The sequence below is a fragment of the Thermobia domestica genome, chromosome 6 (assembly GCF_964235325.1).
Source record: "Thermobia domestica chromosome 6, izTheDome1.hap1.1, whole genome shotgun sequence".
Classification (NCBI taxonomy): Eukaryota; Metazoa; Arthropoda; class Insecta; order Zygentoma; family Lepismatidae; genus Thermobia; species Thermobia domestica.
Window position 1 is genome coordinate 134,836,132 of NC_137459.1, and position 27,163 is coordinate 134,863,294.

Below are 27,163 nucleotides of genomic sequence, written 5' to 3' on the forward strand. Positions count from 1 at the left end.
AAAGCGGAGTCCAAACCGTTTCTCGTCTCTTACATCCGAAACAAATTGTCCTCCATTTGAACTTGAAAACTGGACTAATTGGCCACAAATGCAATACGTCTGCCGACTCACTCACGAAGGACTCCTGATACGTTGTACTGATCTTTACATACTTTTAATATAATTGTCTAATTGTCAAGAGTCATTTCAGAAGAACAAAAAGATAAACAGTTGCACAATTGAAACCATTATACAGAATTACATATGGACAGTTTCAAAATACTGCAGAGTACAGAACTAATTTAGTCCAAATTAGTTCACTACAACTTTGATTAGTCCAAGTTAAAGAAATACAACGACGTAATTTTCATATCAGTAAGAAAAGTGAATAAAAATAAGAATTATTTGAGTCGACTTTGGCTCTGACCCATTTATACATAAATAGATACCAAAAATATTTCTGATTTCAGTAAATGCCTCGCGGGGGATTTGTATGACCCCCTTCCCCAAAGTACGATATTTTGATGTATATTATCAATAGTAAACATTACTAAAACGATACAATATTTAGAATTTTCCTTTGATTGCAATTGCATAACAATAATAACAAACTATTAAAAAAATCACAAAAGAAACATTCATAACCTTACAAAAAAGTTGCTTTTGTAGTATAGGGCTAATTTCTTTGAGTAATGAATGGGGAATTTAAATTTGAATATAATAGGAATAATATGCGGGAGTGACATGCGATAACCCACTAATGTGTGTGTTGAAGATTTTACGAAAACTTACACTTTTACAAACATTTTTCGTTTTTTGCATGGTTTAAACCAGCCAACCCTGCGTGAAAGCATATGTAACGTGTTCTAAAATGCCTCCAGCCTTACAGAAAACGAAGTAAAATGCCTTATTGGTACTTTTTTAATCGAATAATTAAGATTCTACCATATCACCTAAAAATAGGTGATATAATTTAAAACGTCAAGCATTAAGGAAAAAGTACAGCAACGTTTATCAAAAAGACACTTTTTTTTTCACAAAAGTTACTGATATTTGGCAGGGGCCTATTTTTAAAAACTCAGAACCAGCTTGCGGCATGAAATACATAAATTTCGCCTAAAGTTATAAAATTAACAAAAAAATTGGAGAGGGGATAGGACCCCTCTAAATACGCCCTATTATCTGAGGACAAACAGACAAGCACAAAAAAGAATTTTCGTCTTAAATGTCAATGGTGATTTCCCCGTTGGAATAGTTAACGATTTTAAAACCCAAACCCAATGTTGCGAAAAGAAGAAAGAAGGATTGCTCCGTTACCTGTTCAAAACGGGATTTTCCCTAATCATCCTCTGCATGACACTTGTTTTCATACTATACTGTACATTTGAGTCTCATTGTATTATGATTATTAACTTCCATAATCGAAATAACAGAACAGAAACGGGATTTTACTTATCTTCATTTTAAATTAATTTATTTAGGAATTCGATTTAAATCAACGATTTTTATTAAAAAAATCAAGTGATTTAAATCTTGATTTAAATCGTGATTTAAATCAGACTGATTTAAATCAATCCACCCTGCGTAGTACTATTTGAAAAAAGTAGAGCTTTGTATTGAGTTGGTAACACTGCTAATCTAATTGTATTGTAGAGTTTGCAAACGTTGTCCACCTGTCTATATTTGCATGGTACGAAATTTCAGCGTTTTGTTTATACGTAATAGTTTAAAAAGTTACTTAGGCGTATCAAGATAAATGGTCCACCCTATCACATGCAATGTTTCAGTTCGTACCAAAGAAACTAAAAATGTAAGTCGGGTAGAGCCGTTAATTGTTTGGCAGTTTTATCAGCTAATTTTGCCTTTGGGAAAATTATATTTATTATATTATATAATTGTGTATTGTAGGTTCCTGTTGGTGATCAGCCAGAGGACATAGAAATCCAGATACGAGAATTAGTGCTAAATTATATCGGTAATCCTAATTCGATAATTCTGGCTGTTGTCACTGCTAATACAGACATGGCAACAAGCGAAAGTTTAAAACTTGCAAAAGAGGTAGACCCAGATGGAAGACGAACTTTAGCAGTAGTGACAAAATTAGATTTAATGGATGCAGGTATGTATTTTTTTTTTTTTTCGTCCTATTATGGTTAATATTAAAGCGATAAAACCACGTTATTTATTACTAACTTTCCTTTGGTGCATGGGGTTCCTGGTTGGATCTCAGCTCGTGCCAAATGAGCTTTGTGATGTACAAACACCGAATGCGTGAGTTTTCTTATGATTCTCCTAGTTTCCTCCAATTTGATTCATTCCACCATTTTTATTCATTCTCATCATCACCGTCTCCTTTATCCTATATAGCATAACCGTGGGACGTAAAAGCTGAAAGTTTATTATTAAAATATATATATATATATATATATATATATATATATATATATATATATAAAGTTTATATATATATATTATTGACTTACTTGTGTTTTAACAGTCAATAGACTTGTGTATGGCAATATGCAGTTTTCTAAAATTTTAAGACCCTCATCTCCACTCCATACTCTTGTATCTAGATAGGACTTCAGTAAACATTGGTCTATGTGAAGCTTTTCTTGAACTAGGTAACTTGAAGGAGAGGCGTATCTGTAATTTTGTTTATGTATTTTTAAATAGGATTATCCGTACACAATTTCTATCACACAACTCGAAGGGTTTTCAGTAGTTCATTGACGCGCCAGGTTTTACACTTCCACTTATCGCTTTATTTCCTACCGTACTGTCTCGATAGGACTCAGAATGCAATGGTGAGGAGGAAGTCTCAATACTATATGACCGTAAGATTCACTCATTTGGTCATCAACGAAGCAATTTTGATAAGTTTGCTTCTGTTTAATCATTTAGAGAACTGGCTGAGTTGGTACTGGAAGAATCTCAATATTGTGTAATCTTGTAATTAATCATAGACTCTTTGTTCCAAAAGCGAGTTAGGGTTGGGATCAATAATCCGTGAATGGTACGAAGCATTATCAGTGACCATCGCACTTGGTTCCTCAAAACGCACCAAAAATGAATTTAGAAACTAGTTTTTCAGAAATGTCCGAAGTTATTGAAGTCTCCAGTGTCTTCAAGAAAATCAGACTGTTGTCCACAATACAGAATAATAATTTTTTCCTTTCTTATCAGAAATTGCAGTTGCGCAATTTTGAGTGTCATCAGATCAGGTCTGCATTCTGCTGGTGGTTATACTAAATTTCATCAATATACGTATTAAAATATCCTTCCCGTCTAAGTTGTTCAACTTTTCAACTGTTTTAGTTTGAACTGTTTTTGGTTGTTAAGGGTTTATTATTCAATTCTAGTTTGCAATTTTTTACTCCTTACAAAGTTTTAACAAGTGTAACGAAAAGAACTGTTTTAAGATTTTTTTGGTTTACTAGATTCTTTTGTTAATGATTTTTCTAGTTTGAACAGTTTTGTTTCAAAATTTTTGGTCTGATTTCTTTTGCTGGAAACCTTTTCATGACTGGACTTTTTTTTTTTAGTTTGAAAATGTTTTAGTAGAAGTTTTAGAAGTCTAACGAAAATATAGTTTTTAGAGTTGGAGTAGTTTAGAATTTTAAAAATCTGGGAACATTGTGCAGTAAACACTAGCATTTTACAAAATTACTCGACTCAGGTAAGCGTTAAGCGCTCACCGTTTTTAAACGAAGAATCACTCAAAACACTGGTAATCTAAATCCTTGTTGATAGTATCATATTGTTGCTTCATTCAGTGGATTTGATTAACTTGCTTTTAACTAGTAACATTTAGCCGTTTTTATAATCAACCAATCAAAACAGATGTTCACGTTGCTCTACGTCAATCAAAATTCAGTATACTCGACAAATTAATCAATCAGAATTCAGCAAAAATAATATATATTATGGCGTTATAAGTAAGTAATTCAATTTCCAAACATTTTAGTAGGAATTTTAGACCAAAGTAAACCTCTCAAATCATGACTTAAAATCTGGTTTGATGAGTTCTTTGAGACATATGTGAACGTTAAAAGATGCCCTTTAAAATTACAGTGTACAAACACCTAAGAGCACAAAACGGTCCTATCAAAATATCATTTGAACACCATTGTAAAAGGTATAAAATCGTCCTATAGGTACATATTAAAATTGCCAAATTAGTTTAAGGAGATACCGTTATCAAAGCAAGCGCAGTCGCTAATGCTCTTGCCTTCGGTGCGAGCAGTCCCGAGTTCGATTCCCGGTGGCGGCACTCGGTCGAAAAAGTGTAAAAAGATTTTTCAGGCCAGCCATCCTGAATGAGATTTTCCTGGGTTTTCCTTATTAACACCAGGCAAATATCGGGGTGGTACCTAACTTATAGGTCTCAGGCCGCTTCCTTCCTCAATCGTTTCTTTCTTCCTTTCCCCGGATAGTGTGCTCGCTGATGGACGTCATCCCTCATATGTGACGGGCTAAATGCCCATAGATGCCGAAAGCCCAGAAATCTAAATCCTTTATCAAAGCTTGTTGACATTGATCCTTTGAGCCCTCAAAATTGTCCAAATCATGCACTTTACCCAAAGACCATATATAGTACCATATGATACAATAAGGCCTTATGTTAGCGGACAAGACCCTGTCAAATTTGTATTTTTTTTGCGAGTTTTTACCCATTCAAGGAGACGGTGGTATAGACCAAAGTACCCATTCCAAAATTCAAAGGGTAGATCCTAGGTAGCCATGGACCATGGTCCCTTTATCAGAACTTCCCTGCTGAAATTTAATCTTTACTTTTAAAACCAGTAAATCGGAAAAAAAAAAAAGTACGTTGGTCCGAGCCAAGGTACGGTTTGCAGACTAAACGGGTGAACGTCGGGAATACTACTATTGTTTTGAACTTAACGTTAAATCTTCTGGTCAATGTGTGGATTTATTATTCATAGTGTATAGTAGTACCTAACAATGGCATAAAGTCATACTTTTTGAAATCTGAAAAATTTGTAAGAGTGTCGCGAAAAGCGCGGCGATGTGAAACTTGAATTCTTGACGCAAAGTTGTCCAGATTACCAGCGGAAACATGGTTTGCTTATATAAAAGTGTGGATCGTGCTGTATGATGATGTTTTACTTTTGTATTTGTTTACATTTCTTTTAGAACAAGTTGTTAATTCGATGTTTGTTTGTTTCAGGAACAGATGCAATCGATATCTTGTGTGGTAGGGTTATTCCTGTTAAACTTGGCATCATAGGTGTGGTTAACAGATCTCAACAAGACATTTTAGATAATAAGGTAAGTACATTATGTTACTACTACGAATTTTTGTGGTATGAACGGATGGAGATAGTCAGGCGACAGAAGTTGAAGTAAATGAAATAGATCAGGCTTATATTATTATACATTGTAACCATGATGTTAAATTATTGTGTATAAGAGAAGTGATTATTGGATCATTCATTAGGATTATTGGATCATTTTGGTAGTTGTGTTATTTACTGTTTAACTAGACAGCTTGACTTGTTAGGAAATAACATACATTTTTTTTTTTTTTTAACCATTTAAACTTTTAGGGCTTAGCATTATTCATTGTTATGAAGCAGTATTTGGTATATTTTAACTTATTCACTTTTTTCATTCTGATTTTTCATTTGCTACCGAGTCAGATTAAATTAGCGGTGGCATCATACAGTCTGAGGTATCAGTATTGTAGACATGTAGTCAGTAACACATTAAAGAATTGATTGGTAGGGTGAAAATCTAATTGCACTCAAGGATTACTTTTTTCTTCAGTTTTTTTTCTTTCGTGTTTTGTTAGTTATAGATATTTTTTTGACATGATTTCCTTTGTTTAGTCTATAGATGACGCTTTAAAGGATGAAGCCACGTTTCTACAGAGAAGGTACCCAACGTTAGCAAATAGGAATGGGACTCCGTATCTTGCTAAAACATTGAATAGACTTCTGATGACCCACATTCGAGACTGTCTTCCAGATTTAAAGGTTGGTATTTCGAAAATAGCTCCATACTTAGTTCAAGAATTTAATTGAAGAGAAGTATATAAATAAAGTTCCAGAACATCATGTATATAGTATTGCCATCTTGTTCGTTTGAAGCTAACAGGTCGAATTTCCTATATTGAAAGGTGTGGAAAATAATTTTATTTAAACACATTACTATTATTAGACTCCCAAACAGTGCTGCGCATAAGTGTCGCAAGTATTATAGAACGGCTTTGCCTGTCCGCCCTGTTGTCTGTCGACAGGTATGAGAGCGAAAACAGTAAGAGATACCGAGATTCGTTTTTTTGCAATCACTCAGGTTAGCAAAAATAGGTCCCATCTTCGTTAACACTATTCAAACCGGGAGTAGTTCAAATCAGTCATATCCGGTTTCAACGATTATCGTCCTAGAACGAAAACTGTATCAGATAACGAGAAGCGGTTCTTTGGAAACGGTTCAGCGTGATTATATCGAACACTATCAAAACCAGGAGTGGTTCAAATTTAATATTACTTCCGGTTTCAATACTAATTTCGACTTCAAAAATGGACAGACATATCGAGATGCAGTTACTGTAATCGATTCACTGTTACAAGAATAAGTTTTATCTTAACTAGCTCTCTATTCAAACCACAATTGGTACAAATTAACCATATCCGGTTTCAATACTTCGCCATAGAACAGAAATGATAATAGATGTCTCAAGAGAGCATATTGTCACAACTCGTACTTTTTCCCAATCGATTCACCGTTTCAAGGGCAACGCTTCATCTTCCTCATTAACTCTCTATTCAAACCGGAAGTGGTTTGGATTAGTCATTTCCAGTTTTAACGTTTATCGCCATAGAACGAAAACGGTAACAGACAGCATGAAGTGTTTTTTGCAAACGATTCAGCGTCTCAGTGCAACGTACTATGACTATCTCAAACACACTACCTAAACCGGAAGTGATTGAAATTTGCTACTACTTCCGATACCAAAATGATTTTCATAGAGAAAAACGGTCAGAAATATCGAGATATGATATTTCTGTAATTGATTCAACGTTCCAAGAATGTTCTATCATTCCCGTTAACCCTCTGATCACACCAGAAGTGGTTAAAATAAACCATTTCTGGTTTCAGTTTTTATCTTCATAAAATAAAATGGTACTAGATAACGATAAGCGGTTTTCTGAAAAGTTTTCAGGCTATCAAGAGAAAATACCATCACAAGCCGCAACACTACAGAACCGGAAATGATTGAAATTTACTACTACTTTTGGTTTCGATACTAATTTCCGTAGACCAAAAACAGTAAAAGTTATCTATCTTTGGTCTTATTAAATCTATTGCAGCCAGTAGTTGTACAACTTGAAGTTTGATCGTTGATTTGCCATAGTTTGCAGGTCTGCCATGGTTTTAACACTGTGAAACGAAACTAACTTATTATTATTATTATACTCTTTCAAAACTTTGAAACAAAGTAAAAAAAAAAAATACTTATTATTTAATAAATAGAGGAAATACCTTTAGTTTATATATATATATATATATATATATATATATATATATATATATATATATTTAAAAAGAAAGTTCAATGCAATTCAGAATGAACAAATGCATGATAGACTAGAAATCAAACCAGAGTTGCTGGCTTACCGTTGCGGTGCGTTAACCAGTAGACTAGTCAGCCAAATACCTTCACACTCTTGGTCAGTTCTGAGCCACAAATTACTGGATGGTTTGTAGAGGCCGAAGTTCATGACCAAAGAATTTAGTTACTTGACCTGTAAAATGTCATCCCCCCCTTAAAAAAAAAAAAAAAAAAAAAACCCTAAAAATTGTGAAAAATGATTAAATTTGTATCCTTAACTTTAAAAGAATAAATAAACATACCAAATGATGGGCATCGTGTCCGCGATACCAGAAAAGATATCGTAACTACTTCAGTTGAAATATGTAAGTTCGATTTGAAATGAAAATAATCAAATATAGGTTTAAACTATTTAATAGTTAAGACAAATATAGCACATTATTCAGCGTAAAATGCATTTATTGCATGCATTTCAGTCTATTATGTAGCATGGTGTGTTTGCATGTCCTGCGCATTATACAAACATGAAGAAATAATGCCTTTACGTAAATCCTGTAATTATAATTTAGAATTAACAAATTGTATATGAAAAATCGGAAAGTCAAAATTAGGGTCACATTCGATGAGCGCACTTCTACTTCTTTCGACCAAAATACACTGTCGAGAAAGTAACAAATTTAAACGTCAGAAATGGTATAAAAATATTACACAGATTAATTTTCGAAATATGTAACGAAAATGGAAACCCCAAGTTTTTCCATTTACCTTACATATGGTTGCAGTACATCACCATTGACGACTTAGAAACAAAAATTAATGTCTGTAGTTCAGTTTCTCTTTCTTTTGCTTCTAAATTGTCATCTTATGAAAAAATGTGTTTACCTCGGTGCAAAATCTCGAGCATATTGCAAAAATTAAAAGAATGACAAAAAATAATGAAAAATTACCGAAACATGCCAAAAATTACGAAAAAAAAAAAAACACCAGAGCGAATCAGAAAAAATCGAAAAAATGACAAGAAAAATGAAAGAAAACCTGAAAATTGACAAAATATGCTTAAAAAAATACACTTTGAGGTGACCATCTGCTTCAGAACTAAGTGTAATATTATGTGTATTTGATAGGCATTGTGTCCGCGATTAAAAAAAAAAAAAATCCTCCACCTAATGATTTCTAACGTTCTTATAATTCATTATCATTTTAAATAGTTGTTTTAATTGCAAAATGGAATGAAGCGTCAAGATTTTAAGTTTGTTTAGCTTGGAGACCTTAGGTTAGTTGTAATTCCTGAAGTTAAAATTGTAAGATGAATTTGTTCTATGTGATCGTAAAAACGAAAATAATAAGAATTGGAAATTACTGTAAGAAAAATTATATAAGCTGTGTAACACTTCTCGCACGAAGCTTTCATACGGTGTCGATAGAAGGGTTATAGAGGAAGCGTCATACAACGAATATTCAGGGAGCGAAAAAATGCGGGACTGAGTCGGAAATTGAATCCATATTGGTGGCATGTTATGCGGTGCGATAACCACTATTCTACACACTCCGCTTCTTGAACAACCAAACACCACTCTGGAGGTTGGTCCTCATATTCAGATTACATGAACTATGTCACAACTTTCGTTGTACTTGGACAACCCAATGTCTATACTAATGAACACCTGTAACGGTTGAGTTCGATACCATATGATAAAAAGAGAAATACCAACCGATTTTCTCTACATTTAAGATTGCCATATATTCATCCAATATATATGTATATTGTATATACATGTAACTGGAACGTAGTAATCGTATTTAAGGTTTCGTTTGCCAATTATAGTTTTTAGGAACACTGTACTTTGTGAAGATAATAATGTACCATGTTGCGGTGGGTGTCATTAAGAGCCCCTTTGGATGATCTCTATTTCCCTCATCAACCCACTGTCTATTCATTAACAAAAGCATCCTTTCGACATTAGGATTGTGGCCTGGAAGCGAAAAGTGCTATATGCAGAAATTCCGAATATTGGTCTTCTGAAGCATAGTTTCTCGAAAAGGCTATAGCCCACTTTATATTTATTAATAAAGTATCAGACTTCGCGTGTATTTGGTTATCATTAAGAAATCTCTTCAGTTTAACAGTCTTATCAATCAGATCACAAAATCACAATTACTGTATTTGTACAACCACCTAACAGTAAATTCTACCTCATCCCAAGAAATTGATGAGTAATGCCAATCGAAATATTTGAGCTCAGAGAGAGATTTGCTTCATTTTATCAATTAATTTAAGATGTCTTTAGTGTTCATAAAATGTCATACATTCATTCTGAAATTTTACATATCTGCTAACAATTGTCTTACTTTCAAACTAACGAAATATTTCTAACTTCGTTCACTGAAATGTCTTGTATCTTAATCTTGCGTGTAGCCTTTTCAGACAGACTCGTCTGTTGGCAGAATTCTGAAATTCAGATTCTCTTCTAATTGTGCGAAATTCCCTTTCTGGAATAGTAAAACTCTCTCTCCTTAAATACATTTAACGGGATTTTGCCGTTTGGCATTTTGCAGGATATTGAAAGTGTGTGTTCGGTGTTCAAATAAATGTGGAAAAATGGAGGACTTATTCTGCTGAACCAGTCGGGACAAATTTTCCCTTCTGTGATTCCGGAACCGGTTTTCAGGAGCGTGTGGTAACCCTGCTTATACCATACTTACGTAGGTGCAAACTCAATAAAAATTGAAAGAGTGATAAAGTTGAGGACTGAGTTGAGAATCGAACCCAGGTTTGCAGCTTAACGTGTTGATACACTAAGCATATGCGAACTGAGTAGCGTTTATCCTTTTATATTGCGGAAACCCGGTATGATGTAAGAACAATCAGCTGATGTCTGTCATTACTTTATCGCTACTATTAGGTGATGTCACACAGGTGAAATTTGCTCTGTCAAGGTCTTTAATGCTAATAATAATATTATAAATAACAATTATTTTGCTTTTTCTTACGGAATATTTTTAAATATGAAAGGGTAAGAGAGCAACCATGAGAGAAGATATTTATTCTTTAAATGAATTATATCCTGCCGGGATGATTGAGTAGGCTATAGTCCTTTTCAGCACAGCAAATTTTACTGAGCTTGTTTGCGAGCATCATATAATTACCTTCGAAGTCGGGATTTATTTTTTCATTGGTCTTACGTTATACAGTAAGGGTAATTTACGTTAAAGAGTTAAGTCTGAAGGCTAAGTCAAGAGATATAGTGTAGATAAACAAAGTAAAGTAATACCTATTTCTCATAAACAGTTGCTTCTAAATTAAATATCATTTCTCGCATTTATTGTGTAATTTGTTTATTTCTCGTATTCAGTCGCGGGTGAATGTGATGGTCGCACAGTTTCAGTCTCTTCAAAACTCTTATGGAGATGATGTATCAGATAAAAGCCAGACTCTTCTGCAAATAATTACGAAGTTTGCATCGGCTTATTGTTCCACAATTGAAGGCACTGCAAGGAATATTGAAACAACAGAACTGTAAGTATTGGTCATCATTAGGATAGCATTTGAAGTTGCTTGTTATTGTCTATTTATTAATGCTTAGTATATTATAAGGAATAAATGCCAGTATAATGTATTCTACTTTTAAGCGCAATAGTATTTTCGAGGCGAAAACTGTCTTTTTGTTGTGTTTGTCCTTGGCGTCACCTTGAAAGCTAATTGAGATGAATGAATTGGTTATAAAATATAAATATAATAGAAAAGTGGGAGTACTGAAAAATATTAAGAACCGTGAAGCCAATTGGAACAGTTTGAGATCTCATTGAGTTTAGCGTTAATGAATGAAGCTCTTACGAGTTCACTTTGCACTTCTTTCGCACTTTATAATTCGGAACTAAAATTATGATAATGTTCAAGATGTGCCCAGTGATAGTGAATATTAGTGACAAGGTTATTGAGTAAAGCCGTTTGACATTGGAAAATAGTGATCTTAAGATTTCCTTTGCATTAGAACATCTGTGTACGCGATTGACTACATCAAACAGAACGATGTGAAGTTCATTTTTGTAATTTGATAGTAAGAAATCTCATGTGAGAGTTTCTGTGTTAATTTGCTTAAAATGTCTTTTGTGGTTATTGTTACATTTGAACTCTTTTCAGTTGTCTGCGAGAAAAATTAAAATTCTGAAACAGGGCAGAAACTAATTGGCCTACTTCTAGACGAATCTTTAAATTATACGTTAGTCTAATGATAATTTTTGATTATGTTACAGTTTACTGAGAATGAAATTAAAAGAGTTGTGACCATTGAGCCCGTATAAGAGGTGGTAATTTAGAATAGATTTTGCGTTACAAAGGCTATTTATCAGTTAATATAAAATAAAACTGTAATCTGGTCTCAGAGAAATAGAAGGAATAGAGATAGTGGCGTCATACAAAAGCAGGCATGAATTATTCTGAATAATTCTTGCTTTTACAAGCTTTCGGCTCTACCCTGGAGCCCTTTTCATGGAGGATAAAAATAGGAGGAAGAAAAAGCATCAAGGAAATATAAAAGTATGAGTTCACTGAGGATGAGCAGTGAATATACACTTTATTCTATCAATTGCTGTTATCGCTTGTCAGGTATCGCTGTGTCTTGCTATAAAATGGCGGATTCAAGTTGTGTGATTGTTTGGAAAGAGAGAATTATCAATTTATGTTAGTGTTTCTATTGTTGTTGTGCTAGTATTGAATGTAAATTTTATCACTGTCTTCTATTCCTTACTTAACCAGCCACGACGTGTATCAAGTTTTTGTTGTTTTAAATTTGTGCAATAAATTAATAGTTCATTATTAGTTATTTTAATTTCCACTTAAAACTTTCGCTGATGTTACTGTCCTTTTAATTTTTAACAAGCTTCACCATTAGAAATAGATACATGCAAGTCATGTAGTTCCAAAAAGTACATGAAAGTTTGCGGTCTGAATTGTGATGAAACATAGTGTGAAGTCGAGTTTTAGTAAGGTTTTATTTAAATTCACTCTGCTTTTCTCTGTATTTAGTAATGTTTCGAAATTTAAAAAGATGTTTAAATGGGTAACAGCTGTTCATCTTAAAAGTATTAATAAGATAGTGGCGTATTTTGTTGTTCCAGAATATCAATGCAGCAATCCTTCATTGCATTTTGTTTTGTAGATGTGGTGGAGCGCGTATTTGTTACATCTTTCATGAAACATTCGGACGAACGTTGGATTCAATTCATCCATTGGCAGGCCTGACGAAAATGGATATTCTGACGGCAATCCGAAATGCAACAGGTCCAAGACCAGCTCTCTTTGTTCCTGAAGTAAGTAACTTTTATTCATTAATTATCAGTACTTTTTACTTGAACAAGCAAAAGTTCTCATTCACTATACAGTGCTAGCTTTATTTTTCGAACTCTTGTGGAATTCTTGGTCGAGAGTTGTCTGTGAAAAATGTATAGCTGCATCGCAATGTAAATAAACTCATTTTATTATAATTAGTATAATAGGTTGAAATTACGTTTTTTCTCTATGAAATTATGTCTCTCTATAAACACTCAGAGATTTTAGTAGGAAAGTAGGAAAGGTAGTTTTACTTTTAAAAATATTGTCTTACGTTTGAATTAGAAATACATACATGCAAGGAATATTTCCTTAAGAGTTTATGCATCAGTTTTGTTTAACCACGGTGGTTGACCTTGATTCCAGCTGCTGAAAGGGTTATAACTCAGAAAAAAAAGAAAGAAAGAAGAAAAAAAGAACTTAGGGCTTACCGAAAGTTAAGAAAAACGATCGGTGTAAATGGATTTTCCTTTGGGAACTCTTAGTTAAATTTTTCAGTAAATGCACCATTACCATTTGAGAAATTTTAAAAGCGGTTTCAAAAAGAGAAAGTACTAATTTATGTGCTTCATGAAGAAGCTTACACTCGTAGATCGCTTTGTGAATGTCAGTGAGTTTAGTTTAAAGTGTGTTGTAGAACTTATTTGGACAAAATTTCCAAGTCATATCATGAGTTAGATAATACTGAACTAGAAGTAAGATAAACAAGGAATGAAAACGGAAACTTTTTTTTTTGCATGAAATGATAATGTGCAGTGCATTATATACAGTATAGTTAGAAATCGGTCACCAAGCTCCAGGTAATTTCTAGTACCAAATAAAAGAAAGATGTTATAATAAACATGGATCTAAAAATGCCTCCTTGCAAATTTATAAACGGCCGAAAATGAAAAATATCACTTTTAAAACGCCCTGGTTGGAAACTATAAGACCTATCGCAAGTGGTGCAAGCAATTATACAGGAACTAGTATGAGCTGTATCTAAGTATGCATGTTTTAGAACCATCCAGGACCGGGGAAACAAATGCTCAACTAGTAATTAAAACTATATCTTCATACCCCAACTTATACACAGGGTAGATTGATTTAAATCACTTGATTTTTTAAATAAAAATCGTTGATTTAAATCAAATTCCGTAGTAAATTAATTTAAAGTGAAAATAAGTAAAATCCCGTTTCTGTTCTGTTATTTTGATTATGAAAGATAATAATCATAACACAGTGAGACTCAAATGTATGCACAGCATAGTATGAAAACGAGTGTCATGCAGAGGATGATTAGGGAAAATCTCATTTTGAACGGGTAACGGGGGAATTTTGTTTTCTTCTTCGTAACACAGGGTTTTAAAATCGTTACCTACTTCACCGGGAAAATCACCATGGACATTTAAGGCGAAAATTATTTTGTGTGCGCGTCAGTTTGTTTATTACCAGATAATAGGGGCGTATTTAGAGGGGTCCTATCCCCTCTCTGAAACTTTTAGATTTTATAACTTAAGGCGAAGTTTATGCATTTTATATGTATGTCGTTCAAAATTCAACCTCAGCACTTTCACTTAAATGTCATACTTAACATTTAATACTAGTTCCTAATGTTTTTTCTTCAGTTTGCGATTTAAATTACGAGGAGAAAGACTCAATTTAAATCAGAAAAGTCAACAAAAGTTATTTAAAAAATAATAATCATTATTTTTTTCCACTCTACTTATACAATTCGGTACCGGAGGATAGTAAAACAAGGATATTTAGATAGGGTGCAATAGATCCTAGAGTAAGGGCGTTTTAAAAGTGACGTTTCATGTTTTTGACGGTTTATAAATCAGAAAGTAGGGGATTTTCGATCCGTTCTTTATTAGAACTTTTTTCTTTCATTTGATATTAGGAATCATTTCTTGGGATTCGGTCACCGAATTTCTGAGATATACAAATAAATGAATGTTCGTGGGTTTGTCCGGTATACAAATCCACACCATTGACTTGGTATGCTCCAAAGTGATGTTGTCAAAGGAACTATACTTTGGAAGAAATCGTAGACTGTATAAAAGTTTTTGGTTCATATCCTAAGGGGGAGAAGGGAGCTTCAAAGGGAAAGAGGTGGTTTAAAATTTATTTCATTATTGCTTTTTATACGTCACTGCAGTTACAACTCTGTCACTTCGATTTTTTTTTTTTTAAATATATATTCACTACTGAGGTTTTCCTTCTGAAGCTGCTTCGTCCATCTTTCAAAACCACTAATGAATTACGTCTTTTCTATATGCCACCTTCAGCCTTGTGTGGGTCTTCGGAACTTGGCATCTTTCCATTTGCAAGAACTCGATTACAACTTTTTGTGTGTGTGTGTTTTTGTGTGTGTGCTTTCCATGTTGTTTATTTAATTATCTGCAAATAAATAAAAAAAAAGTGTAGTGAAGTTTGATTCAATCAGATGAAATATAAGAAGTTATTACGCTGGAGATATTACTGTTACTCGTGCGCACAAAACAAAGAAAAGTCCTCGTGCACAAGCAGCGAAAGTCGCTTCCTTTCAGACTTGTGAGCAACAGAAATGTTGCAAAAGCAACTCTTGAAGTTCTATAGCGGAATAAAGGAGATTTTGAAATTAAGGTAACAAGTCGTACCTGTAGTTCTCAAAGATACCATTTTTTAAGACTTTGCAACAATTGCGCATGAAATTCCACAATGGAGGTAAGGGATTTCTGGAAATTCTGTGAGGGAAAGGTAAGGCTAAATGAGCATGTATGAAATGATGGCCGTCAATGAAATGTTCTTCATGTAACGCATTGTTGATACTTCCTACAGTGTACAGTGGACTGAAAAAAAATCTACTATATGGTTGTTACAAATTGAAAATAATGTCATAACTGAGTAAAATAATAGTTACTCCTAGTGTAAAACACTTGCAGTATCGATAATGGTCGCGGGTTAGCTTTTTGACCAAAAAGGGGGCACTTCAATATCAAGAAAGAACCTTCTCAGATCTGTCTATTCTTATGTTACTTGTAAAATAAATAAAATGACAGATCAGGAAATTTTGGAAACGTTAGTTGCGTATCTTATCTTACTTCAAAGCAGTATTTAAATATTCAACGAACTTAAAAAGTTCGTTACTGAATTCTCTATGTCTGTGTGTGTGTCTGTCTGTCCGTCCGTCTGTCTGTTATTAGCGATTTTTTTCAGTTTTGAACCCCACATTCGATAAAGCATCAAATACTATCTGAGAAAGTGATTAAATTTTCCGCGTCACTCTTACCGTTCCCGAGATATTGGCCAAAAAATGGCCGATTTCCAAAGATTTAAGGAGCCATATCTCGATAACCGTAAGTCATAGAGAGATCATATTGGTGTTAATCAATATCTAAAAGGATGGTAAATATTTTGGTACCAAACAGTAACCAGTGGCCACTGTCCAACTGGTCACTGGTTTGGCCAATAGCCAGTTGGCCAGTGGCCACCAATTAATATCGGTACCAAAATGTTTACCATACTCTTAGGTATTGATTAACACCGATATAATCTCTCTATGATTACCGTTCCCGTGATATTGGCCAAAAAATGGCCCATTTCTAGATATTTAACGAGCCATAGCTCGGGAACCGTAGGTTGTAGAGAGATGATATTAATGTTCATCAGTACCGAAGAGGATGGTAAATGTTTTGGTAGCAAATAGTAACCGGTTGCCACTGGTTAACTGGCTACCGTTCCCCAGATATTGTCCAGAAAGGTTCGAATTTCTAGATATTTAAGCAGCCATATCTCGAGAAGTATAAGTCATAGAGAGATGATATTTTGCTAATTTTTGCGAGAAAGAGAAGGTGCGGATAGAAAGATTTACATCCAGGAACAATGACAGTTATCCTTCCCGCTCCATATCTCTATTCTTTTTAAGTTCGTTCTGGCAATGCTCTTGGAGCATTCTCAACTGGTTTATTATGGTGAAGCTGTTTATTTGTATCTTTAATTGTTGATTAGATAGATGTGCATAACAGAGACCATGATCGGTTTTCAGGTGATATCCGATTCACTATTTAGAACGTGAATCTTGATATTTACTAACATTTAGTTTGAGTAACTAGGCTTCTAATTACTTGGCCCTCCTCTGGCAACACCAAAATTCCAAATGTATACACTATGAGTAACATTATTTTATTGAGTTATAACATCATTTCCCATTTGGAATAACTATATAGTAGTATTGTTTTCAAGTAGACTACTTAGTCTACTATTGATTTTTGAAGATATGCAACGCACATAATGCATAATACAATCTCCAACCATCTTTTGTCTGTAGAAAACACCGACATGCCTTACACGAAGCACATTTCCTTGTTGACCCAATTCTTACACACATTCTTATTTGGACCTACCTTTTCTTCGAAGAATTTCCAGGGTTTCCTGACTTCCCGTGAGGAATCCCATCCCATTTTTCCAAAGTTTTAAATGATGTACTTTTGAAAACTATAGATGCGACGTTTTATGTAAATTTCAAGATAGTCTTTTCTATCGTTACAGTATTAGTTTCTCTGCTATAGAGTAGTTTTGCAACATTACTGGCGCTCATAGCTCTGAAAGGAAGCCGATTTCGGTATTTGTGCACATACTTTTTTGTTTGTTTTCACATATAGATTCGCCCATCAAAAGCTGTGATAGGAATAATGAATCAACCTATATATATACAGGGTGGTAGGTAACTCCACCGACAAACTTTGGGAGGTGATTCCTTATATAAAATGAAAGAAAAAAGTTCTAATAAACATGGAACGAGAAACGTCTCCTTTCAGAGTTATGAGTCTCCGAAAATTCACGTTTCGAAACGCTCTGCCTTAGAAACTACAGGACCGATCCCGAGCGGTTTAAGGAATTACAAAGGAACTAGTATGCGCTCTATCTAAATATCCATGTTCTACCGTGGTCCGTTATCGGCGAAACGAACTGTAAAAAGGAAGTTGAGGTATAGGAATACTCCTTTAAGTACTAATGGCGCGTTCGTTTCGCCGATAACTGAGGATGTTAAAACATGAATATTTAGATAGATCGCATACTAGTTCTTGTGTAATTCCTTAAACCGTTTGGGATAGGTACTATAGTTTCTAAGGCAGGGCGTTTCGAAACATGATTTATCGAATTTTCCGCGGTTCATAGCTCTGAAAGGAGACGTTTTTCGACCTATGTTTATCAGAACTTTTTCTTTCATTTCATATAAGGAATCACCTCCCAAAGTTTGTCGGTGGAGTTACCTACCACCCTGTATAACTTTTAAGTTGTTAGTCTTAGCAGATAAAATTTAAGAAAAAAATATATACATCTTTTGAACGTGAATGGATTATGTTCAACAAAATAAAATGTGTTGAAAAGATAGTCTTCTTTGGTATTTTAGGTCTCGTTTGAGCTTTTAGTGAAGCGACAGATTCGTAGACTGGAAGATCCTTCTTTACGATGTGTAGAATTGGTCCATGAAGAAATGCAACGTATTATTCAGCATTGTGGAACTGAAGTGCAGCAGGAAATGTTGCGTTTTCCCAAACTGCATGAACGAATTGTAGATGTAGTCACTCATCTTCTTCGAAGGCGTTTACCTACAACAAATACAATGGTAAGTAATTAGAATTTCTATAAGTATGTGTTTCTTGACAGTTACTGTTTTTACGCGAGTATATCAAGCTTTTGTTTCTAAGCTGCACCTCTTGTGAAGAAAATATTGGGTTCCTTGTTATACACATGACATGCAAAATTTAACAGTTGAGAATTCAACAGATGAGAGAGGTTTAGTTGAGAATCGTTCCGAATTATCCCCTCTTGATCTGTATAACAACAGTTTTACGACCCGCGACTAAGAAAATAGAACTTATAAAAATTGCTATTCGTTTTGTAGGGGAGAATGTGTTGCCGCTTGTTCTTGTCGAAAATAGGATTCGTAAAATATATGCACACGCAATATATATGCGTAAATAACGGTATATTAAATCTAAGAGTTTCGAGAGATTAGTTTTTAAAACAGAATTTGGCTGTATATTGGAGGGGTATATTTACTAAGCAGTATGAAATAAACTAACAGTTTCGAGATATTTCGAGTTATTTGGGAATAATTTGTCTACCATCATAATGGACTGAATGAACTACAAGGGGCGATCAACTGAAACCCGTTCAGTGGTCATAATTCATGAAATAAATTTTATTTCGAGCGGAAACTTGTACACTATGTAGAGGCGTCTATGGTTAACGCGCAGTAAAAATATTGTTCAGAAGAAGTCACTATGAGCGTTGAGACATTTGCCCCTCTGTGTTCCTTACTTACAAATGCCGTCCATGTAAAATTTGGACGGCTGACTATGAAAACAATCACGCACAGCGTTCTGAAACTCAGCGTCAGACTGAAATCTCTGACCTTTCAATGCCTTCTTTAGAGGACCAAAGATGTGAAAGTCATTAGGTGAAAGGTCAGGGCTGTAGGGCGGCTGTCGCAACATTTCCCACTTGGTTCGTTGAAACAAATCTTGCACTTGGTTTGCAACGTGTGAACGCGCGTTGTCATTCAACAGAATGACTCCAGCGGTCAATAAACCAGGCCTTTTGTTTTTGATGGCTCTCCGTAACTGTCAAGGTCTGACAGTAGCGTGCGGCGTTGATGGACTGTCCTGGTTCCTTGAAATTGAGCAATAATGGTCCATGGCAATCAAAGAACACAGACACTATAACTTTCCCCGCAGATGGTGCGTCTTGAACTTTTTGGGATGTGGGGATGAGGCGTGTTTCCACTGCATACTGGAAGACTTTGAACTCCGTTCAAAATGATGGCACCAAGTTTCATCCTCAGCAACAATGCGCAGCAAGAAGTCGTTACCTTCCAAATGGTAACGTGACAAACGTTCAATGGCGCAACCCATACGCTCCAACTTTTGGTCTTCCGTCAACACCCTGGGGATCCACTGCGCACACACTTTGATACCCCAGATCTTTCACAATTTTCTGAGTAGTACCATAACTCATGTTTAACCCGTTCGCTATGGATTGAATACTAATGCGTGTATTCGCAGCTATAGCCACATTGACTTTTTCACGTGTGTCTTCTGTGGCAACAACATGGGCTTGACCAGGACGGGGTTTGTTCACTCCCCTTCCGAAACATTCTGGCCCAGTCCACCACTGTTGTTTTGGAGACGCATGGATCATCATACACGTCTTTCATACGCCGGAACACTTCAGCTGGTTGACAACCTTCAGTACTCAGAAACTAGATGACGGCACGCTAGTCCTGTTTGGACGGATTGGGATCTTGAACGCCATCTTTCACTCCTTATACCTGCAAAACGGAAACACGTATCAACAACATTCCTACACCCAACACACAGGGACATTAGCCATTACACACCATTAAACAAACAATATCCTCCTACACACTATACCAATAATACATGGAACGAACGGGTTTCAGTTGATCGCCCCTTATATATACTTAAATTAATTTTGAAGACTTCTGTTTTTAAAGTAGAATATCTAGCCTGCATTTCCAATGAGAACGTAGTATCTGAGGAATTTTTCTCGTAGGCTGGGGTGCGAACTCTGGTTGGGATTGAATGTTATGTTCGATTTGAATAAATATTCAGTAAATATGGAATCGAGACATGTTAAAGCCAAACTTATTTTTACAAGCCAGTGAAATCAAAATTTGAAAACTTTAGAATTTAATTTTAGCTCATCATCTAATCAAGTTGATTGTAAAACTTATGTTTAGAGTGACAGTTTTCACAGATATTTATGTAATTGTTTTTCTCTTAACTAAATTGTAGGTTGAAAACTTAGTTGCCATTGAATTGGCTTATATAAATACGAAACATCCAGATTTCTTCAAGGATGCATCGACCGTTTCGTCGCTAATGAAAGACAATGAAGAGAAACCGGCCAAAGAAATGCGACATGTCCAGAATATAAACAATTCCGTACAAACGGTAGATGGAGACAAGGAGACACCAAAACCAATGAGCGTTAGTATAAAGATTTTGTATATATTTGTTTGTGTGTGTGTGGGTGGGTGGGTGAGTACGTATAGGTGAGTGTGGTAAACTAGGAAGCCTGTCTGGGTTGAGGTCTACGTACATTCCTGAAAAGTAAATGTTGCTGTTAGTTTGAAGTTTCAAACGTCCCTTTTCAGCACCGAGGCTTTCTGAAACGTGGACCTACAATTTAACATAGGATGAGCTGTATCGGATCTCCCGCGCCAAAGGCACGTATGCCAACCATTTAACTACCAGAGAGCGCAAATGCTAGGATCTGTAGCATCATCATTTCACCTGCTACCTCTAGCTTCATAATATTAGAACGCCATGTATTTTACTTTGCGTATCGTTGTATTCTGGAAGAAGTTACTAACTTCAGTGTATTACTGATAGAGTTAGTTACTTCTGCTAGAGCGTCGACGATATTGTATTATGGTATTTGTCCATATTTTTGTTTGCTATTATGATTAAAGTCAAAGGGTAGAATGAATAGATATGGAAACGGTGCTTTTTGAAGGGATGCAGATTTTTACAGCAGACTTTTGTGTGGATATTCTATACAGTATGTAGGTTTATTTACTTAAGGGTATTGTTTGATAAACGGTTTCGATAAAATTTGAAGCACTAATAACACGTAAAAGTTGTAGAGGTCACTTTTGATTGTCGGCGATTATGGTTGACTTTTCGAAAATTGTTCAGGGAGCACTGTGGTTCAGACTACACCTTTGGTCCGAGGACTTCCTTTTTCAATCCTAACTATGTGAGCTTCTGGTGGATTATAATGGATTATAACTAAGGAGCTTCCCGTCGGGACATTTCTACGATCGTACTCAATCTGTGTCACCAGTGTGTTTTACTCAAATTCCCTCCCGGGGGATCTTTTGAAATCGTCACTGGTGGATAGCATGGGGGATTTTATCAAGTTTTGTCATAACTTTCCATTATCTTCATTCTACCAGAGCTTTAATTATCATTGACTTGTATTACTTACCCATCTCACTATTATCATACTCACCCACCCTACCAGGACGCAACTGTTGGATGTTGAGCAAAAGATTTTATTTTGAAAATAACTGGTTGCTACACAAATACTAAGGACGTGTGGATGTATGTGTAATCGTTATTGCCATTATTATTATTATTATTATTATTTATCTTAGGCAGTATATGGTAGTAGCAAACATTCTAGAGTGTAGTGTGTTGCGGGAAGTTAATGTAGAATACAATCATGTTTCTAGTTACATTAGTAAGTTTTTCGTGAGCGGAGTTTATTTTTTGAGAAATTAGAGAGAGAGAAAGCTAGATTGATTTCAGTTTAGTGTCACGAAAACGGAGACAGCAAAAATATACGAGGTGTCTTCTGCAAAAAGTATCGAACTTTTGGTTTGGCAAAAGCACATTTATTGATTTGGAAATCCGAAACTCTAATCCCCTTCAAAGTATAGTCTCCTTTGCAATGTATGAGCTCCTCTGTGGCTAAGCGGTTAGCGTACGCGCCTTTGGTGCGGGAGACCCGGGTTCGATTCCCGGCGGGAGCTCATGTGGTTCGGATTCCACGTTAATCAGTAGGTCCACGTCTCATATAGCCTCGCTGCTGAAAAGGGACGCTAAACTGAAATTCAACTCAACCTTTGCAATGTACGTACTTCTTCTAGCGCTCCCACCATTGTTGCAAAACATATCTAGAACGCAGTTTTTGAAATGATGTGTAACCGTGCCGTCGCATTCCACATGCTATCTTCTATTGACTCAAATCGGGTCCCTTTTAATGGCTTTATCAGCTTGGGAAATAACCAAAAGTCACACTTAGCATGTCGGATGAGTAGGGAGTCTGAGGTCACACAGTAATGTTGTTTGGCGATGAAATCCTGAATCAATTTTCGCGGACATTCTCCTCATGCACAAATTCTCGTTCAAAATTGAATGTACCGATCCGATTGAATGGTTTCCGCTTGGGTATCAACAAGCTTTTGGCAATATTGGATGCAATATTGCTACTCAACTTTTTTTTCTATCTCACAAAAATCTGAAATCCGACGACCGCTGACAACTCGTCTTCACTCATTGCTCGACTGCCAGCGATTGACGCGTTCTGCGGCGGAAAAAAAAAATGATGACTGCGCATGAGTGTCCTCTCTACATCTACACTGAACAAAGTCTCCCGTGCTTCATTGGTTTACGCTTGAAAAATAATGTTCCATACTATTTTGAACACACCTCGTATGTATAATTATTAGTGTTTTCTATAGGTTCATACGTATTTGTCATCATCTTTGTTGATATTGTTACGATATTGTTATCCGCAGTGAATCTCTAAATTTTGTATGGTGGTGGCACTATTTATTTTTATTTTGCTTTATTTTATTTTATTTTATTTTATTTTTGAACCTAATTTACATCATTTTATTGTCCTGTTACTAAAATATACCTCTTTCTTGCAGGTAAACAGCACTACTGGAACTGAAAAGGTGAGAAAAAAGGAGTTTAATGTATGTAATTTTAGCATCCAAGCAAGCGTAATCTGGAACGGAAAAACCTTGTTGATCATGAGAATCAGAACTGCGTGGAAGGGTGATCAAATCACATTTGTACTGTCATGCTAACAAAGACTTCAAACTTTCCGTTTTTAAAGACTTTCGTAGCCGAACCTGTAGATAAAAAGAACATGATTTGAAAATACATTATCGGTATTTTACAGAGAAAACGAATAGTATCTAAATTTTGTACTTATATGTAAGTTTGTAAATACAGAATTCTTAAGAGCATCGCTGTACTTTCGAATACGACTTTAGAAAACTGCTGTGATTTAGCATTATCAGGAGACATGTTTGTGTCTATGTGACATGTCCTATGAGAGGTTCTCTACTCTTTTCCATAATCGAAGTAAATCAAACAGATTTTTATTTTATTTATTTTTTTCTGTTTGAGATCTCTATTTTAAGCAGGGGGCGCGGTGGCTCAGTGGTAGAGCGTTCACCTCCGGTGCTTGGGGTCCCTGGTTCGATCCCAGCTCGCGCCGTGTGGACTTTGTGGTGGACAAACACCGTGCTCGTGGGTTTTCTCGGGGTTCTCCCGTTTCCTCCCACTTTCTTCATTTCACCACTTCACTCATTTCTCATTATCACCGTCTCCTTTAGCCTAACCGGCATAACCGTGGGACGTTAAACTTAATGATTTCATTTCATTTTTCTATTTTAAGCAAAATAGTAAATTATCCTGCCCACACTGGGAATACGGCCTTCCAAAGAGAGATTCGTAGTCCTGTTATGAACAAGACTATACAAGTTAGTCTTGAGAGGATGTAATTGGCTGGGAGTTTACGGGAAGGTATTGTTGTACATGCATATGTATATATATATACATAAATGTTTGTTGTTTGAGGTATGTATCGATCTCTTCTAAGGGATGAAAAAGGATTTATGTAGCAGACTTTACGTTACATCCTTCAGAATGAACGGTAACTCATGTTATAATACTGCAGATAACTTTGCCACTGTCCATTAGTAACGCTTCTAATGTAATAATTAATGCACGTAATGTGTCTGTCTGTCATTTTCATTCTTTCTGTCTCTCGCACGTGATCTACCCCACCCAGTCCGCTCCCTGCACAGCCATGTTCTCCATCACTCTGGTCAGCTACTCAGGCCACGTAGGCAGTACCACAACTTGCTGTTGTACTTTACGAGTGCTCTACGCAGTCGCTAATTACGGCGTTGTGCACAATACAAGCTCCAGAAAATTTGTGGATCTGTTTTTTCTGATTTTTATGATCAGCAGCGTAATTTCGATATTGGAAAGTATACATTTGTGGCCCTTTTAAAAGAATTCTCAAGTTTTAAATGTTGGCAAACATTTGTGCTTCTTGAAATGTACTTCTTTCATATTGTAACGTACGAAATGATAAGGTTTATTTGTTTTAACTGTAATGTGCACTGAGAAGTGACAATAATGAGAGCATATAATTCTTGTCAAATTGGGTATGTACTCAAGGTAGGTTGGATAGTAGGGATTGAACATGATAAAAATGAACTTGCACATCTCGTGCAACTAAAATGAGCCTTGAATTTCTGTTTACAAAGAATAAGGAATGATTTAAATATTTTGCATCAAATTGATTTACATAACTTTGATTTAATACTATACACATTTGTTGAAATTATTAAAATTCTTGTCTTTGGTATACGTTGTGTTGGATGTGATTTAATTACAGATTAGGAGTTGTGTGTTGCAGAACAGTTAAGTTTCAGAAACATACACACTACAAACAACAATGTGAACAGTTAAAAAAAAAAATTAAAAAAAAAAAATATATATATATATATATATATCCTATTTATAAACTGCTAATGTCTCAGTTCGTAACGCTAACTCCTAATAATAAACAGTCATGATAAATATCGCTACATGTCTGACACTAGTGTCGTCAAAGTGCAGACTATTTCCCAATTTAAAACTATTGTGATTTAATTTCAACTTTAAGCTGTATTGTTTTAATTTAATTACAAAATAGGACAACGGTCGTAACCATATTTAGATTTAAGTACTAATACGAGATCCTCAAGAGCTCAATACTTTTCAGACAATCTGATATAATTAGATTGATTTTATGTTCCTGTCTTGCATTCTTTTCGGTTTCATGTCTTGTAAAGTGGTGTATCGGTATTAGTAAAGAATATTTTTTATTTTTCTGGAGTCGAGACATTCCTATAAGTATAATGAAAGTTCTTGTTATTAGTAGTACATATTCTGACACTACTATTAGGTACACTGCTTTAAGAGTAATGGTGAAAGTAATATTACTGTCATAAAATACAAAGAAAGATAAGGATATTGTGGAAGTATTATGCTTATTTTAGTTTCGTACTTTTATTTTTGATGCGACCACTGTAGTATTGTCTCAACTTTTTTTTTCTTTCTTTCTTTCTTTCGTTTTTCGTAGACTCAAGCAGTGAGGACCATACAAGAACAGCAAGCTCTCAATGCAAGCAGCTGGTTGTTTGACAAGTTCCTTACAAGTGGTCGTGGTGATAGCAAAGATCCTTCTGCTGAGAATTCACCATATACGACTCCTATCCATCAAGTTGAAACTAAATCAACCTTGAGCCCCCAGAAACCTGTAAATTTATTGCCCGAAGTTCCAATGCAAACCAGTAGGAAGCTTTCTGAGAAGGAGCTACGAGACTGTGAAGTTATTGGTACGTAAACAACTTTTCTTCTTTTCAGTACAGTAATAAATGTAAGAAAGCCATTCAAGAACCGACGAAAATTAATTTTGTACAGTAGGCATTAGAAGTTAAAACATAAGTTGAGTTGATACTGAGTTTAACGTCCCATTCAGCAGCGAGGTTATATGAGACGTGGACCTATTGATTAACGTGGAATCCGAACCACATGAGCTCCCAAAGGGAACCGAACCTGGGTTTCCCACGCCAAAGGCGCGTACGCTAACCGCTTAGCCACGAACGAACTCAAGTTAAAATATATTTAAGTAATGTAAGGACTTCGTTATCATTCAATGATTTGCGAGAGTTTTGTAATGTACACAAGAAACAAAACATTGTAATTTGTAGATACAGCTAAATCGTGTTTAGAAAATATTTCTTTCTTGACGGGAAACTTAATGTGTGAATAAATAGGACGAAGACTTGTCAAAGCTGCAACTTTCAATTTCAGTACACATTATATTTCTAGAACTGTTAAAACTGTCTATAAGTGATAGTATAATATTACATGTTAGGGCAATTAGATAGAGGTAAGGGGGATATAAATTTATTATGTCTAAGTGTTCAGTGGATAGCAAAAGTAGGTTTTCACCTACATAAGTACACTACTGATTTTTCAAAAGTTTTCAAACGAAATACATTATATCTACACAAATTGTTGGACTTGTTTTTTGCAAAATAAACATCACTGTTCACGTAGAGAAACGTGAATACCCTCTCCTGTTTCCATTGAAACAAATTTATTGAGGAAGTTTGTGTTCATCGAAGTGCCGATCCTTAACCTTGGTAAGAACTTTACAAATTCCAAGCATTTGCTTGATCAATTTTTTCAACACTTGCAAAGCTATGCGATTCCCAACAGCTTTAAAGAGTCTTCCAGAAATCTTCAATATTCGTTGGCATGTGTTCACGGATTGTCATGTCGGAAAACAGTTTTCGTAGGTTTTCTCGTAGTTCACCCGTTTTCTTTCACTTACTTCATTCCACAATTTTATTCATCTCTCATCATCACCGTATCCTGTAGCCTACACTACATGGCATAATCATGGGACGTAAAACT

The 27,163-nt window shown here is 35.2% G+C and overlaps 1 protein-coding gene across 1 annotated transcript in view; it reads left to right on the top strand.

Annotated features, from left to right (window-relative positions):
- The window catches only part of Drp1 (dynamin related protein 1), a 58,586-nt gene that overhangs the window by 21,194 nt on the left and 10,229 nt on the right, over positions 1 to 27,163 (top strand). The window contains exons 4-12 of the mRNA XM_081762147.1: positions 1,888 to 2,098; positions 5,171 to 5,271; positions 5,832 to 5,978; positions 10,912 to 11,075; positions 12,718 to 12,868; positions 18,265 to 18,480; positions 20,675 to 20,869; positions 23,323 to 23,349; positions 25,821 to 26,076. Coding sequence (XP_081618273.1) covers positions 1,888 to 2,098; positions 5,171 to 5,271; positions 5,832 to 5,978; positions 10,912 to 11,075; positions 12,718 to 12,868; positions 18,265 to 18,480; positions 20,675 to 20,869; positions 23,323 to 23,349; positions 25,821 to 26,076 — 1,468 coding nt within the window. The remainder of the gene's footprint in view (positions 1 to 1,887; positions 2,099 to 5,170; positions 5,272 to 5,831; positions 5,979 to 10,911; positions 11,076 to 12,717; positions 12,869 to 18,264; positions 18,481 to 20,674; positions 20,870 to 23,322; positions 23,350 to 25,820; positions 26,077 to 27,163) is intronic.